General features: G+C 41.6%; 1 protein-coding gene and 1 long non-coding RNA gene across 2 annotated transcripts; both read right to left on the reverse strand.

Annotated features, from left to right (window-relative positions):
* On the reverse strand, positions 1 to 17,770 carry LOC143420668 (uncharacterized). The gene is made up of 3 exons (XR_013100394.1): positions 15,757 to 17,770; positions 252 to 386; positions 1 to 169 (listed from the first exon to the last, which is right to left on the reverse strand). It is a non-coding gene; the product is annotated as an uncharacterized LOC143420668 (long non-coding RNA).
* Positions 9,010 to 12,896, reverse strand: LOC101472483 (E3 SUMO-protein ligase ZBED1-like). The gene is made up of 3 exons (XM_076888813.1): positions 11,468 to 12,896; positions 9,943 to 10,862; positions 9,010 to 9,087 (listed from the first exon to the last, which is right to left on the reverse strand). The coding sequence occupies exons 1-3, from the start codon at positions 12,369 to 12,371 to the stop codon at positions 9,010 to 9,012; spliced, it is 1,902 nt and encodes a 633-aa protein (XP_076744928.1). The 5' UTR covers positions 12,372 to 12,896.
* Positions 17,771 to 18,516: the final 746 nt, after the last annotated feature.

Raw genomic sequence — 18,516 nt, forward strand, 5'->3', positions numbered from 1 at the left:
ATTCACAGTGAACACAATCACCAAGTGGCTATATACAACGTGCAGGGGAAACGGGTCCGGGTCGCCAGGGTCCGTGGGAAACAGGGTTAGGGGGAAGGGTGCTCCACACTTTCTGTACAAAAGTTCCTCCTCAGTCACTCCTCTCAGAATCCGGTTCCAAAAAAACGATCTAAACACAAAATGTTGGGTTAGCGGGATAATTACAAAAGGCTCTGAAGATACAGGTTGGCAGATACACAAGTTTAACTGACGTTGATAGCTCAACGATCCAGCGAAGACTAGTGCAGACTCGCCATCTAAGTAGTGCAGTAATCAGCTGGGATCAGCGGCCGGTGCGGTGATGAGCAGGTGTGTGGGCCAGCAGCGGGAGCCCGCAATGAGCGTTGCTGCGGCGAGAGAGAGAGTGAGAGAGAGCAAGCAAACCACAAACATATTGCCCAAAACGAGGATCGACCAGCGGGGCACAGGGACCATGACATACATTCTTTCCTCAGTTTCTATTAATAAGACTTAAATTTACATGAAATTATTCAAAATTATATACATTATTCATAAGGAGACAAAGAATTCAGAAACAACACGGAGAATGTCTTGATGCATGCTCAATCATCCAGGTTGATTCTGTTCATCTGGACGTAGCGTTTTCAATGGGAGAAAAGTTTCGTCACTCATCCAAGTGACTTCTTCAGTCTCAGCTGACTGCAGGTTTCCCTAATCTTATAATAATAATAATAATGGATTCCATTTATATAGCGCTTTTTGAGACCCTCAAAGCACTTTACAATTCCACTATTCATTCACACACGGGTGGAGGCAAACTACAGTTGTAGCCACAGCTGCCCCGGGGCAGACTGACAGAAGCAATGCTGCCATATCGCGCCATCGGCCCCTGAGGCCAACACCAGTAGACAGTAGGTGAAGTGTCTTGCCCAAGGACACAACGACAGAGACTGTGGGAGCCGGGGCTCAAACCGGCAACCTTCCAATTACAAGACGAACTGCCAACTCTCATTATGCAATGTACTGTTTAAAAGAAAAAATTTTTTTTGCCTTGACAACATACATTCATCTTCATTTCAAATAAGTAGTTATTTTTCACACAGAGAGCAATACCATTCTCCAGCCTCTGCTGTCCAAAAGTACTCTGTATTCATCTGGAGGCACTGTGTGTGAAACCACTTTAAATAGCACTCATGCAGGAACAAAGCAATTGTATACAATGAAGTGAGGGAATGGAGCTATAAATAGATTAATATAGAGATATGAAAATAAACTTATATATAGACATAGGAACACAAGTTTTAACATTAATGTTTCTGGGATATAATAAACAATATAAGCATACAGGTGTCTAAGCAAACATTGTGGCATACAAAGTGAGAGAGTGCAGTGAGTCATGTTTATTCCTGTTCAATATGTGTCTAACACAAGTGGATGAATTAAAAAGTCTGACAGCAGCAGCAACAACAGGCAATGCCTTTTTGATGACTTTCTATCTGTTTAAACCTTTTTCTTTGATGCCTGTATCCCAGCTTGAAGAGTCCTGGACCCTTTTTATAGTCAGTGGGTGTGTAGGCAAACAACTCCGGCTTGGCACACAGTTGGATTTCCTGGTATTTGTAAAATGGCACTATCTACAAATCAGGACACATTAACTATGATATTAAAAAATGACATGATGACATAGTTCTTGGTCAGTTTACCAAGCATTTCTCAGTTTTGTTCTTTATAGTTCTGTTCATCATATCATTGTTTGTGAGTCCTGGATTATTTGATGATATGTTTACATTATGTATTCTTTTGTTTTCAGTTCCATATTGCTTTTAAGTGTAGTTCTTCTTCGGCGTTCCACAAGTGGATGGAACACTTGTGAAAACACTCTAGTGTTAAAGCCAGTCTTGTCTTCATGTCTGTTTATGGTTTTGTCTGTGTCAAGCTCGTGTGTCTTAGTCTGTGTTTTAGTTTGGTTGCCTCTTGTCTCTTTCTTGTGTTGAGTCTTACTTCCACTGTCTTCTTATTCCCAATGTATCCCTGCTGTGTTACACAGCTGTCTCCAATTCCCCTAATCGTCATCCTATTTATTCATTTTGCCAATCTCCCGGTCTGAAGTACATTATTCTATTCGATTCTATTCTATTCATACAGCACCAAATCGCAACAACAGTCACCTAAAGACACTTTATGTTGCTGGGTAAAAACACAACAATAATACAAAGGAAACCCCAACAATTTAAGTACCCCATATGAGCTAAAATTTAGTGTGAGTGGGAAGGAAAAACTCAATTTGAAGAGGTAGAAACATCTGGCAGAAAAAGGCTCAAGGAGAGACAGCCATCTACTGTGACTGGCTGAGGTTGATGAAAAGGAGACAGGACAACATATACACTGTGCAAGAGATACATACTAACAAATGATTAAATGCAGAGAGGTGTATAAACACAGAACGAGCAAAGAAGGAAAAAATTCATACATGATGGGAAGCCTGCAAGAGCCTAGGCTTATTGCAGCACAAATAAGGGAAGATTCAGGGTCACCTGATCCACTATAACTGTATTATTAGTCAAAACTGAGGGTTTTAATGCTAATCTCAAAAGCAGAGACGGGTGTTTGTCTTCTGAATTAATATAGAATAGAATTCAACTTTATTGTCATTTGCACATGTCACAGGTACAAGGCAACGAAATGCAGTTTGCATCCATCAAGAAGTGCTTTAGCCATGATATAGATATATTACAATATATATTAGCAATAATATAGGTATGTAAGTATATTACAGAAATTGGTCTATTATGGTATGTTACAATGTACACGGTATGAAGTATGTTATGAATATGCTATAATTATAAGTATGTACAGGCTGTAGTGAGTAAAAGCTATGTACAGGTGATGAAAAGGATATAAATATGAAAAACTATACAGAAATATGAGATATACAGCTATACAGAAATGTGAACTATGCAGGTTATAAACAGTTGTAGAATTAAAAATTATCGTATTGTACAGAATGATGTGAGCTGCATCCACAGAAGAGAGGCCTGAGAGATGAAGACTCTGATTCCCGTTGAACCTTAAAATTCTATAGGAACCACAAGTACACCTAATATTCCAAAATTAAAATCTGGATTTCAAAGCGAGTCAGTGAAGACAAGCAAATATGCTGTCTCTTTATAGTCCCTGTCATGAATCTCTCCGCAGCACTTTTGATCCATCAATATTAAACAATTATTGATGCAGCGGATTGAGATGAAACCTGGCCCACAGGTACAGTAGGTGTCCCAGAGGAGGAATGTGTTGAAAGTTGAACCTCAACTATTCAGGACGATTTTTAATGATTTTTTTAAATAGACATAATTCTATTGTATTGGCTGTATTGAACTGAACACAAGTTTCCTTGAATTTCTGAAGAATATTACAGTAAATCTGGCTGAAACCTGGCCCACAGGTACAGCAGGTTTCCCAGAGGAAGAATGTCTTGAAAGTTGGACCTCAACTATTAAGGAAGATTTTTAATGCATTTTGGAAATTGACATAATTGTATTGGCTGTATTGCATTGAATACCAATGACCTTTAATCTTTGAGGAATTTTACAGTAAATCTGGATGAAACCTGGCACACAGGTACAGTAGCTGTCCCAGAGGAGGGATGTGTTGAAATTTGGACCTCAACTACTAAGGACGATTTTTAATGAATTTTTGAAATTGACATAATTGTATTGACTGTATTGAATTGAATACAAGTTTCTTGTAATTTCTGAGTAATATTACAGTAGATCTGGATGAAACTTGGTACAGAGGTACAGTAGGTGTCCCAGAAGAGAAATGTGTTGAAAGTTGGACCTCAGCCCTCCTAGCTGTGGTTTCGAGTGGAGAAGGGGTCCAGCGGCAGGGAGACACTGCTTTTACCCCTCTGTTGCGAACCATTGCCATAAGTTACCGGTTGCAGTTCCGGGTCAAGCCACCTCGTTTCCAGAGAGTCGTAAACACGACTGTCGGCCCCGAGGCAGCCATGATAATCAGAGAGGAAATAAAGGCGCTATTGCAGAAAAGAGCAATAGTGGAGTGGTCCCTGCTTCGGATTCAGACAAAGGTTGGTACAACCGTTATTTTGTTGTTCCGAAAAAAGGGGGAGGGCTTCGTCCTATCCTAGACCTGCGAGTCTTGAACACGTATCTAAGAACGTACAAGTTCAAGATGCTAACCCTCGACAGCTCTTGAATGCAGTTGGCCCGGGAGATTGGTTTGCAACAACCTGAAACACAGGCAGTTTCTGAGGTTTGCATTCGAGGGCGTAGCCTACAAATACCGGTTGCTGCCGTTTGGGTTATCGCTCGCTCCTCGCATCTTTGCGAAATGTGCCGAAGCAGCGCTAGCGCCCCTCAGAGAGAGACGCATCCGCATCTTAGCCCACCTAGACGACTGGGCTCTCATAGCTTGCTCCAGAGAGCAGGCAGAGACACAGCTGTCACTGGTTCTGTCACACATTCAGACACTGGGGTTCTCTGTGAACTTTCGAAAGAGCTCGCTAATCCCGAGTCGGCAGATTTCTTTCCTCGCTTTGGAAATATGCTCGCTTTCCAGCCGCGCATATTTGTCGGAGCACAGAGTGGCCGCATTTCATCACTACCTCGCTCAGTTTCAGCTGGGATGCAGACTACGTTTCCAGACGATATTATGGTTGTTGGGCATGATTGCATCTATGACAGTCGTATTGCCACTTGGACTGTTAAAAATGAGACCGTTTCAACGCTGGACTCTCTCTCACCATCTGTGTGCATCGCGTCACCTCCAGAGGAGGCTGAGGGTAACCGCGTCTTGCGTGCTAGCCTTGGAGGGAGGCTGCTGCATCAGGGCTCTCGGATTTGGAGGGCGTTTTTTCCTAAGGTGGTGTCCACAGATGCTTCCCTAAGAAGGTGGGGAGCGCTGTGCATCAGTGAGAGGGATCTGGTCCACAGCCCAGCACGAGCTGCACATCAACCACTTAGAGCTGTTAGCAGTGTTCTTAGCTCTAAAACATTTCCACCCAGTCCTGGAGGGCTAGCATGTCTTAGTCAGGACGGACAATTCAACAGTGGTGTCTTAGATAAACAGGCAGGGAGGAACACGCTCTCTTCCTCTGTTGAAGCTGTCTCGCTCTCTGCTGTTATGGTGCAGTGTTCTTTTTCTGTCTCTATGAGCCAACCATGTCCAGGGCCACCTGAACCTGGGGCTGGACCTTCTTTCCTGGGGGGGTCCTCTGGTGAGAGAATGGAGGTTACACCCTTTAATAGTGGCTCAGATTTTCAGGGTAATCAGGGTAAGCTTCCAGGGTAAATACTCACTGCCCCCTGTTCTTCTCCATAATCGACCACGATGCATATCTCCAGTTCTAGAGAGAGTGCGTCGGCAGTCTCTCTCTCTGATTCTAGTGGCCCCTTGGTGGCCCACAAGATTGTGGTATGCCGAGATAATCAGCCTGCTAGCAGCCAGTCCTTGGCAGCTTCCTCTCCTCTCTCAGGCAGGAGGAGAAGTGGTTCATCCGCACCCAGATCTGTGGCGCCTTCATGCTTACCTGCTGAGAGGTTAAACTTGATTGCTACAGGTTTGCCACCTAGTGTGATAGCGACAATTCAGAGCACTAGGGCCTCATCTACTAGAGGCTTGTACGCTTGCAACTGGCGAGCCTTCGAGCAATGGTGCCAGGACTACCACACTCTCCCATTTCAGTGCTCTATTGTGGATGTTTTGACATTCCTGCAGGAGCTGCTGGATAAGGGCCTTTCATTTTCGACAATTAAGGTTTCTTTAGCAGCTAGATCTGCTTGTCATATTGGCTTTGACGGGGTGACACCAGGTGCACATCCCCTTGCCATACGTTTTCTGAAAGGTGTTCGCCGGCAGAGACCCGTGCTTAAGTCGATTGTCCCTGCTTGGTGCTTGTCTTTGGTGCTGGAGGCCCTTTGTAGCCACCCGTTTGAACCCACTGAGTCTGTGGATATGAAATTTATTTCATATAAGACTGCATTACATCTTGCTTTGGCTTCGGCAAAGTGAGTGGGTGACCTTCATGTGCTGTCTGTGCATCCCTCCTGCACGCAGTTCTCTCATCATGGCCACAAGGTCGTATTGCGTCCAAATGCTGCCTATTTTCATGCCTGCATCTTATAGCTCAATGGAGTTTGACTTGCTGAGCTTTTGCTCCCCTCCTTTTGCATCTGAGGAGCAGAGGAGGATGCATTCTCTTTGTCCAGTGCGTGTACTACGCACCTACATTGAGTGCACTCAGAGTGTGTATTTATGGGACCATCTGTTTGTCTGCTTCACTAATCCAAATAGAGGTAGAGCTCTGTCTAAACAGAGGCTGTCCCACTCGATTATGGAAGCTATCTCACTGGCATACGGCACCAGAGGTCATGTGTTGTACCTCATTCCTCTCCTTCAGGGAACAGAAGTTATAAAAATAACTGTTCGTTTGACCAGGTACCAAAATTCTGGCTCTTTTTAGAGAACCGGTTCTTTCGGCTCGACTCACTAAAAAGAGCCGGCTCTTTCAGCTCCCAAGTGGCTCTTCAGGTTGTTTTATTGCTTTAATTAATTTATTATCAACAACAATAGAAAATTATGCACAAAATGAACTACTGATGTAAAAAATTTATTTTTATTTATATATGTTTATTATATAACTATTCTTTTATTTATTCAAACCACACAAAATGTAAAAAGACACAGCTGAGACACCCACATCTACATTATTCTGCATTATTCAGAAATCAGATACGAGATTTAGCCGAGCCATTAGGCTTGAACCATGAAAAGGACTGAACAAGTGGGTTAGCTAATCTCCAAGGATCTATTAGGCTTAACTCTAAACAGAAGTTGTGTAAAAATGAACTTATATGATGGGATTGGAATTTAGAGTGTGATCTATCAAGCCATTTGTCATAAACCATATTGAAATCTCCTCCTAATATAAGATTGTTTGTGGAGTATTTGTGAGATAGTTCTTTTAGGTGATTGGCTATTTCAGTTAATAAAAGTTTGTTCTGAGCAACATTGTTGTAACCATAAGCATTACATAAAATCAGAAAGCTATTATCCACTTTGAGTACAAAAATTAGCCAATGTCCAGATTGCCTTTCCTATGAGTATCAATTTTATTATGAACGTTTTTAAATAGTAAGGCTACACCAGCTGATTTGTTAGTACTGTGACAAATATAAATAGTAGTACTCTATAAAACTGGGAACACTGAATCCCTTAAAATTGAATTCACAAAGTGCAAATGACCTCTAATAAAAATTATTATAGTAAAGTACCAAATAGGTAATATAAACAGTAAGTATTGAGCCTGCCTTTTTAAAACTTTTGGCATTCTTAAAGTTTGGTTGAAGAAAGTAACTTATTTAGTATTGTTAGCAAAACACATTGTACTCATAGAGTAATGTGTGAATAGCTGGACAGTCACCCAGGGAATACCCGAACTCCGCTGATGTAACCGGCGTGCCCTCGGTAGTAGACGTTCTTCCCTTCAGCTCTGGCTTGCTCCATTTTGGGCCAAAATGCAGCTCTTTCCTCCCAGTCTAGTTTGGAGAAATCTTCCTGGGTGTGCAAGGAGCTAGATGCCTCCTCCTCCAGGAATTCTTGGTCAGATTTCCAGAAAGTGTCTCTGTAGTGGTGAACTGAACTATTATTTGTTGAGGATTGCCCGCTTCTTTTTTCACAAGGCGATGGTGGGTGTCCACAGCGTTGCCGAGTGAAGAAGTGAAGAAGCCCAATGTGGCACGATCTTAGCTAAGATGTCGATAACTTCTTTGCTTCTTCGTCGTTTTTTTCTTTTCAGTGTTGAATTTTCAAGTTCCAGCGACGCATGTATTGTTCTAGCCCTTGTGATGTCCACGGGTCATTTTTGTCCTCTAAAGAAATCTTTTGCTATCAAAAATGTGTTTTTTATTCATCAAATGGTCTGAAAATAACAGAAGTTATTCATTACTATACTATGAATGATTGGAATAAGTTTTAAGTAATTTGATTTATTTATGTGGTTTTTATTGAATTTTATAACATTGGTGGTCCTTGTAGGACAAAAATGACCCCAAAATACAAAGTGTTGCAAAGAGCCGTATTTTCACACCATACTGCTTTCAAACATCTTTGATCTTGGATCACTGATGTGTGGGGTCAAGCACTGGTCATAACAACCACAACAGGCAGCACAATGAGGAGGCAGGTGCTCTATATTCAATGAAATTTTATTTATACAGCACCAAATCACAACAACAGTCGCATCAAAGTGTTTCGTATTGTAAGGTAGACTCTACAATAATACATACACAGAAAGTATGCTCAAAAGCCTCCATTGCACTGGAGATTTGCATACTTTGATGAGCATACTTTTTTTTACCATGTTGTGCAAAGCAATGACCAGTAGGACAAAGCACATATTGTCCTCTAGTATAATGAGGAGGGAGAATCAATGTTCAGGAAGATCCAGGGTTAGAAGATATAGAAAATATTGTCAATATTTAGAACACATGCTACCCTTTCTCTGAAAAAGCACATCAGCCACCTGCAGAAGTGGAAGAAGGCTATGAAGTGAAGGAAAGTGATGAAGAATCTGAACTATGTTCAAGTAGGTTCTCAGGCATCTAGGACATGGTAGTCTGAGGAGCTTGGAGAGAAAGTGACTGGGCTTCTTGAAGTTTCTTGAATTTTCAGAATGTGAAACTGAAATAGAAGATGTGTCAGAGGACTACACATCATCCATTTCAATTATGATGAAGACAAAGAATCAAGCAGGAAAGAGGAATCAGCTGAGACAGAGGAATATTTGCAGTAACGTGAGGAAACACTGATCTGGTCTTCTAACCTTCCCAGTGACAGACAATGCATGACTCTCTCATGTGCCTCAGAGAAAGATGATCTACCACAGTCCAAGCACATGTGCCAGGTCCCATACTCCTTCAGTGGCTTTTCTACTCGAGTACTGAAAGCATTATACACAGTGTATTCTGCTTGTATTCTGCTTTTTAACGTTCACGTGCCAATGGATGCATCAGAGACCAAGTTGGGGTTCAGTAACTTGCCCAATGACACCTTGGTAAGAACTCCAGACTAGAGCACACAGAGATTGAACCAACAACCATCCAATTAGCAGATGACCTGCTCTACAGCCAACTCGATGACGAACAAGGAGGGACAACGAGAGAGGAAGAAAAATGGACCGAATGCAGCTGTAGGTAGAGCTGGGCGATATGAGATTTTTCCATATCACGATATGTTTTTTTCATTTCAGGCGATAACGATATCTATCACGATATAAGCCAAATAACTAAATTTGTAAGATTTAAATGTGCCGTTGCTCACAAGTAAAATGTGAAATAATCAGCCGCTTGTTTTGATTTAAATATTTATTTCCCATAATAAGTTAAACAGGGCAGATGTACTTAAGGAAAATGAGACTTCAGTTTCAAATAAATAAAGGCAAATATTGCAAACTAAACAAAAAGCAGCCACTAAAGCGTTTAAGTTTGAAAATAGAACAAACAAAACAGACTACTAAATTGTCACTTCCACTTAGAAACAAAATATTAATTCTAAAAATAAATCTTAGTTTTTTTTACAGAAGAACAGACAAAATTGACTAACTTTTGTCAATATCAAATGAACTGAGAACTAAAAGGAAATTCTCACTCTCCTTGTTGTATAGCTGAGCTTTTCCAACAGTTTTAAAATAAAGATGCTAACAGAACATTCTTTAAATCCTAGGTACACATCCAAGGTGCAACACACACACACACACACACACACACACACACACACACACACACACACACACACATATATATATATAAACTTTAGTCTGAAAAAAGCCTACAGGTTGTGGGACAGGAAGACAAGTCTATCCACTGCTTCAGGCTTTAAAGCGGCCCTGTGGCAAGTCACAATATTACCCCCTGTACTAAATACCCTCTCAGAGGGGCTGCTGGTTGCGGGGATGCACAGGTAGCGCTTTGCCAGGCAGCTAACTCTTGGGAAGCTTCTGTCGTTGATTTTCCACCACTCAAGTGGGTCCATTTCACTGTCTGCATCAGGTGCCAGCAAGTACTTTTCAAGCTCCTTTTCAACTGTCTCTTTCTCAGTGAGCCCTGTGCTGGTGGGGTGGGATTTCTTAAAGAAACTGCCCAGTGACTTTCTCTGTTTCTTCTGGGTTGGTAGTACTGCAGCAGCTCCACCATCTTCTGTTTCCTCCGTTCCAGCTGAAGTGGATGGGTGCTCAATTTGCCCCAACATCTCATACACTGCTCTCATTTTGATGGCATCAACGTGTTCTGCATTAATGTATTGTACTTTGAAGCGCGGATCTAGCAGGGTTGCAACATCAAGCAGTTCATTTGTAATCTGGTCATTGTACTTTTCATCAAGGTATGTCATGACTGTCATCTTAAGGTCTTTTGTAAGTTGTGTTTCATCCTCAGATGGTTTCAGAATCTGTGTTCTGAAAAGGTGAAGCATCGGCTTGAGGTAGGACACACTCACGTAACACTCTCCAGAAAGTGAATCTGTGAATTCCAGTAGTGGGTTCAGGGCCACATGCACAGACTCCAGAACATCTAGATCTTGCCAGGAAGGAACCAAGTGCCTGGTCTTCTTATCTGCACTGAGGACCTGAGAGATAGCTTTATGTTGCTCCAGAACCCTCCCAACCATTTTTTGGCGTGAGCCCCACCTGGTGGGCGACTCTGTCACTAACTTGTGCTGGGGTAGGTGAAGCTCCTCCTGAGCAGCAGCCAATTCCCTTTTCTTCTTCCAAGAGAAACTGAAGGTGGCCACCACTCTCTTACACACGGCCACAGCTCGCTCCATCCTCTTGTCTTTGCCGGCTTTTTCTGTGGATAAAAAGGTAAATAATAGCACATATTAACCTCAGAATTTAATTTAAGATTTTTGATTTTTTTTTTCCAGTCACAAATAAATTTCACTGCCCTGAAAACACATTTACTTGCTATGATTGTACTTTTACTTTTTTAAATTTTGCTGACAGACTGACCAAATTTTTTTTTCTTATATTTAAAAAGGTGACAGAGGCTGGTGTTATCAACATCATTGTTTGACGTTTTCATCACTTGTTCTTTTTGTCTTGAATTGCCCCATTTGGTGGAATCATAATTTAATGTTCTTTATAGGAAAAAGAGCTGAGGTTCTGTATTAGCCAATTGGGATCCTGATAGAACCCCAAAATTCTAAATTTTATTTGGCACATTTTGTCAACTTGATTTACACTGAAGAGTGACTGAATATTTGCCTATTATGCATGCCAACAGCAACTATTACCTCAAATAAATAGGCTGACATGAAGAATATTCTTTCTGATGTTTATTTTTTAACAATAACCATTGAAGTGATTTAGATCTCTAGCTTTTAATATGTTTACATGGGCTCAAAAACACAATTAAAAGAGGCATTTTTAATTTTATTCTGCTTCCCAACTTACCGATAGCTGAGTGAAGTTGATGTCTGAAGCACTGCAGCCGGGTCCAGTTATTCAGGGATGTGGCCTTCACTATATTTGTCCCACTATCGGTTGTGATGCAGACTTGTTTGTCTTCACTCAGTCCCCAGGATGCAAGCGCTTCTGACAGTCCTAATGCAATTACTTCACCCGTGTGGTCGTCGGGAAGGTAGGCAGCTTGAAGACATTTGCTTTTCAGATTCCAGTCTTGGTCGATATAGTGGGCAGTAAGGCTAAGGTAAGGTTCTGACGTGCGACTTGACCACATGTCGGATGTAGTAGCGAAGAACGATACAGTTTGTAGCTCCTTCTCAACAGCCTCACGGCACTCTCTATATAGCGTTGGAAGCGCTATCTGAGAGAAATGTTTACGTCCAGGGAGTTGGTAACGAGGATCCAGTACCTTAATTAGCTGCTTGAATCCTTCATTTTCGACCGTGTTTATTGGTAGCATGTCTTTAGCAAGACAGTAGGCTATGGCATTCGTTATGTCGCTATGTCTCTTAGCTTTTTTGTCATATGGTAAGACGCTGGAGAAAGCCGACTCAATTGACTGTTGCTGCTTCGCAGGGATTCCCCCGGTTGTTTTTGATGACAAATTAGCACTTTCAGTCAGAGATTGAGCGTGCTCTTGTGGGTGGCACTGCTTCAGGTGATGAAACAGGTTAGTTGTATTTCCAGTCTTGGTGGGAACATGCTGTCGGCACAACTTACAGTGCGTGCTACTCTGTTTTTTGTCAGACTTCAAATAGCCGAAATATCTCCACACTACGGAACTTTTCCGGCCCTTCCTTTCGACAATCTCTTCGGCATTCGAGCCGTCATCTGTGTTCTCTTCCGTTCTCTCGGTTGATTTTTCTCTACTTGGTGCACTCGTTTTCTCCATCACCCAGTCGACACGGCGGTTAGCTGCTAGCTGCTTCGCAAACAAATACGCACGTGCGCCTTGGCACTTGTGCTGTACGTAACAAGTCACGTGACGTGACGCTGCGGCTGTGATTGGTTCGGCTCTGCGCTACTTAATTTGGATTGGCTGACTTTTTTTTTTTTTTCTTTTTTTTTTTTTAAGAGGACAAGAGCGGCGAGGTCTATCGCGATAGTTTAATTTCTCTATCGAGTAAAAGTTATATCGCGATACATATCGTTATCGTTATATCGCCCAGCTCTAGCTGTAGGCATATGTGGGTGTGTTGATTCTTACTGCCGTGCATCCAGTAGAGTCGCTACGGCCAGTTTATGACATCCTGAGTCTGGTAGAGAAGTTTTAAAGGTGACACAAGATTAATGATAGAAGCACAAAAAGGACATAATTTCTTGATAAAGACACAATAGATGATCATCGTTCATGACACAAACGTGCTCCCATTTGAGGTGTATGGTGTGTGTTGGTGTTGACTTGACTTGAAACACAAGTGGGTGTTTCTCCTGCTGTGATGTAAGATCCTGGTATTGATGTGACTGTATGAGCACCAAGTCCCCTTCAAAGGACTCTGTCCCCTCCAACAGAACATCCAAGTAAACCAGGGAACTTTGAGACAAAAACATGGGCAGCATGTGATGCAGGTCCAGCTGTACATGGAACATGCTAGTGTGCGATGGCAAACCGTCTGTCCTGCAGTCAGGAAACGTGAGTTGTCCCTAACATTGCAGGTTTCCAAAAGAAAACAATCACCTGTAACAGCTTGTTTACTGTATATGCCTCTTGGCCTGCAACTGCAGAAAGAAAGCTGTCCATGATGGGACCAGTGCAAAGGAATAAACCTGAGCTTCCTCCTGCACTTGGGTCAAATATGGACACGCCTTTGTCCTCATGAAAGTTTGCCTTCACTCAGACTCATGCCCTGCTGTTCCTACCATGCCAAAATATAGAAAACTGTCAGGCAATGAGTTGGAATAAAGTTGAATAAAACCTTGAAACACAGAGATGGATGATATTTTATACTTGTTGCTTTATAAACAGTGAAAGCAAACGGGGTCATTTTTGAGCCCTGAGGACCACAGGTGTGATTATGTGCTGCCATTTAAAATTTATAAATGGTTCAAAAAAAGAATTCTCACTAAAGTTCAACATACAGCACTCTGTATGTTGAACTTTAGTGAGAATTTTTTTTAAATATTTAATTTAATTAAATATTTAATTTTCTTGTTTTATTTTCGCTAAAAAACAGGGTGTATTTTTTGTAAACAAGGTCTGGTGGCCCTTAAATGTAAAATGTTGGGTAAATTATGTGTTAATGTGTTGGTCTTAAGTAAAACTAAGGTGTAACACTGAATTGATTGACAATTTATACTTTTTACTTTAAAAAAACAGTCAAATGAAGTGGGGTCATTTTTGACCCCTGAGGACCACAAGTGTGATTATGTGCTGCCATTTAAAAAATTTAAATGGTTCAAAAAAAATAATAATTCTCACTAAAGTTCAACATACAGCACTCTCTAGTTATTCAGATAGTCAAAATTATCTAAATAATTAAATATTTAATTTTCTCAATTTGTTTTCGCTAAAAAAACAGGGTTTATTTTTTGTAAACAAGGTCTGGTGGCCCTAAAATGTAAAATGTTGAGTAAATTTTGTGTTAATGTGTTGGTCTTAAGTAAAACTAAGGTGTAACACTGAATTGATTGACAATTTATACTTTATACTTTAAAAAACAGTCAAATGAAGTGGGGACATTTTTGACCCCTGATGAACTGCATTGTATGCAAATCGGGAGGACATCACAAGGGCTAGTTCCAACATTCTCTCCTGCAGCTCCGTATTTTCTTTGTTGAAAGCAGACATGCCTTTTTCCAAACCAGATAGTTTAGCTTTAGCTTCGTGGTCAGTGGCTGCGGAGCTCTTGGAGGCTACCGCTGACTTAGCTGAAGCTTCTGCTTTTTCCCATGTCATCTTCTTCTCTTTTAAATGGCAGATTTGGTCCATTCAAAAAAGTCTCAGTCCTTGTGTCCTTGGGCAAGACACTTCACCCGTTGCCTACTGGTGGTGGTCAGAAGTCCCAGTGGCACTAGTGTCCGGCAGCCTTGTCTCTGTCAGTGCGCCCAAGGGCGGCTGTGGCTACAAAGTAGCTTGCTATCACCAGTGTGTGAATGTGTGTGTGAATGGGTGGATGACTGAACGCGCTTTGGAGTCCTTAGGGACTAAGTAAAGCGCTATACAAATACAGGCCATTTACCATTAATTGGATCAATAATTTCTTCTGAGTAGCTGGAGATTCAAAATGTTATTCCCCAAGGAAGTAGTATTAGTCCTGCTTTGTTCAACATTCGTGTGCATGGCATGGTTAGTAGGGTGGGAAAAGAGTTTTGATGTTACTCTGTTTGGAGATGATGGGGCCATTTAGAAACGAGGAAGAAACTTTCTGTCTATTTTCTCTCAAATTCAGAAAGCTTTTGGAATAAGTGTTTGTGTTTAGATACCTGGCAGTATCAGAATGTTGATGATATATAGAGCCAGCATAAGATCTGTCATTAATGGAAATATTTGAAATGCCTTTAAAAATGATGAGATATAAACTTGGGCTTAAGTATTTGTTACCGGCACCAGACCTAGGGGAATCTGGACCGGCAGCAAGCGGCACACAGGCTAGGGAGCACTGCGTAGCTAAATATGAGCAAACTGTGGATTAACAGAGAGGACACCGAAGTTAGCGTCTTGCTCAGGCCGGAGCTCATTTATTTCTACATATACAAAATACAAATCACACTAGACCATACATTCTTCCCATAAAATAACAGAGTTCATAAACATAAATAAAGTTACAAAAAGCATTCTCTCAAAAGCAAAATAAATACAAACTAATTCAAAATGACTTTACATACTCACAACTTAAACAAAACACTCGCGGCTAAAGCATAACAACATACCAAAATAACCCATCTCACATTCACACAACCTTTCCCCACATTCGCGCCATATACGCTATTACTTTTGAACATGGCGTCCCCTGAACGCAACACAACATGGCGGCAGACGACTGCAAACATTGTTTCACCAATAAAAAGCTTTGCCCTTAATACATGTACTCAGTACTGCTTGGCTAACACTAAAACAAACAATACAACACATTTTCGGAAGTCACAGGTTGCCACTGTCATAGCATATACTTATAGTGCTACGTAGCATTATGCCGATGATACACTAATACTCATTACAACAAAATACCACAAAACAACATCATCACTATCATCTCAAAATATAGCCGAACAGTTGTTACTCAACTTGCATGACATTTAGAACCAGTTTGGTAACATAAAAGTTTGTTTGTCAGTACCTGTGGATTAATAGAGAGGACACCGAAGTTAGCGTCTTGCTCAGGCCGGAGCTCATTTATTTCTGAGTTGCGCATGCGCAGAGCCTATAGCTAGAGTCTCTCTGATAGTTCCACAGCAGTGCAAGAGCACCATCTACTGGCATAATGAAATATAACCATGGTCTGGCAACACATAACAATGTCAAAATAAGTCACAATAATAAACAAAAAATAAGGGGGTAATTGGTTTTCTTACAAAAATAAACACGTAGCTTTTCAACCTGCTACATATTTGATGAAAATGAAAGGACAAAATGAAGTTGTTCCAAACAAAACACCAACTAAAGCCAAAGTTGGCTCTGGTGCAAAGTTATAATTAATAGTGTTAATTAAAACTCTTCCTGAGCTAAAGTAGCTCATGTTTCAAGTAGTTGTCAGCAACTTTGCAGTTTGAGACAAGCATGGCATTTTCACTGGTAGTTCCTGTCACTGATGTCCAGAATGAAAATGTTAAAGAGCTTTGGCCTGCTGTGGTCGTGGCTATTAAAACGGCATCCTTTGTTGCACTGAACATGGTAAGTACAAGTTCTTCATGTTGAAATAATTTGGTTTCTACGAGGTTTCAAATAAAATCAAATCACTTTTATCGTCACTGTTACTGTTTCTCATCACTTTAGATGCACAGTTTGTAATGTGGAGGTTTGCAGAAAATTTGGGAACAGGAAGTCTTTGCTGGCTGAGTAAGTAAAAGTCTTTGTGAGCTGAAGTAGTGTATTAGTAGGTTGTGCAAGAAGCCTTGGGAAATAGATGCTTGTCGTTTTCTCTGACTCTTGTAATATTTCAGATCCACTGAGGACAGATACAAAGCTATATATCATGCAACCCGGTCCCGCTCCATCCTCTTGTTGGGAATCGGATGCTACAAGAAACTGGATCAAAATGTGCAAAAATGATACTTAGAGTAGCTTAAATGTTGTCACGTACTGCACATTAAACCAGTTATTACACAGTACTCATAAGTGTAACATGCTGGTACAGCAGTGCCAGTTAGACTGTTGATACACAGAGTTAAATAACGCTATTAGATCTTTGTGTATTACATTACAGAAACTGCCACTGCAGACTTCACAAATGTAACAGGTGATCAAACGCATCCTCATTCTCTTCCCCCAGCCTGCAGACTCGTACCTAGTCCAGGTGTATAACCTCACCATTCTGTGTTCAGAGGAGTACATCATAGAGCACCAGTCAGTGCATTTCCTGGTGCAGCACGGATTTGACATCAGCAAGCAGTATGGCCACAGAAGCCATACTGCTTGTTCACAATTACCACTGGCCATAAGCCAGTGGTAATTGTGAACCAGAGGGCAGGGATCGCACTAAGGTGAAACACAGACAACCAGTTCACAAATGATAATGAAATAGAAAGGCGTGACATGCAAAAAAAGCCCATTTTTTTCTCTGTCAAACCTGTAAGAGAAGCACTTTGCGCTCCAATCACAAAATGGCATATAAAATGGGAACGGAAAGCGATATTGATGTGCTTGAAAAACTGAGCATTCCAACGAGTTGCTCTACATACCTGTGGGTTTTTGTGTTTGTAGATCCTAAGTTGAGGTCAATAGAGTTAAAAACAGTTATTTTTCTTTCTCTCCAAACTGACTGAAGAAATTAAATAGGGAGTGAATGGGAGCTCAGGATGGCATTCCTCTGAAACAAATGGCACCAGTTCATAAAGCATCAGACGTGTAGAAAAAAACAACCCCCCCCCCCCAAAAAAAACAAAAAAAAGATACAGTATATATATATATAAAAACACCCAGCACGCCCCTGCGGGCGGTTTATCCTTCAAGCTCGGGTCCTCTACCAGAGGCCTGGGAGCTTGAGGGTCCTGCGCAGTATCTTAGCTGTTCCCAGGACTGCGCTCTTCTGGACAGAGATTTCCGATGTTGTTCCCGGGATCTGCTGGAGCCACTCGCCTAGCTTGGGAGTCACCGCACCTAGTGCTCCGATTACCACGGGGACCACCGTTACCTTCACCCTCCACATCCTCTCGAGCTCTTCTCTGAGCCCTTGGTGTTCATGTAGCCCCTTCCGCCGGGGTTACTTGCGTAGTAGCATTCCAACAACGCCCTGTTTTCGTCCCTATATATATATATATATATATATATATATATATATATATATATATATATATATATATATATATCTTTTAGGTCAGTTCCGGATCGTTGAGTGTGAGAAGAACTGACCTGAAAGATAGGATCATGGCCAAGCTTGGAACCTGGACCCCCCGTAGCTGGTTACCAAGATTGCGTGAAGTACCCTCAGAAGGTCTGCTAGATGATGCTAATGCAGCACTACGGACGATACCTACAGCCACGATTACCGACACTAACAAGTTGATCTACAATACGGCAGCCATGATCAGTGAGATGCTTGGCTACAAGTTGAACAGCCACAAGGGGCAGTACCCTCCATGGAGAAGGAGGCTAGAGGCTAAGATCAAGGTAGCACGGAGGGAGGTTAGCTAACTATCGGAGTTGCAGAAAGGCGCGATGTGGAAGGTGCCTAAGAAGTACAGGAAACTGTCCATACCTGAATCCTTGGAAACTGCCAAGCAAAGACTCACAGCCTTGGCTGGCCGCTTGAGGAGGTACACCAGAGAGATAGAAGGCAGGAGAATAAACCAGCTGTTCTCCACAGAACCAGCCAAGGTATACTCTCAGTGGCAGGGGAACAATATGAGAACAGCACCACCAAGGCTGGAGGCAGAACAAT

This window comes from Maylandia zebra, linkage group LG10 (genome assembly GCF_041146795.1).
Source record: "Maylandia zebra isolate NMK-2024a linkage group LG10, Mzebra_GT3a, whole genome shotgun sequence".
Lineage (NCBI taxonomy): Eukaryota > Metazoa > Chordata > Actinopteri > Cichliformes > Cichlidae > Maylandia > Maylandia zebra.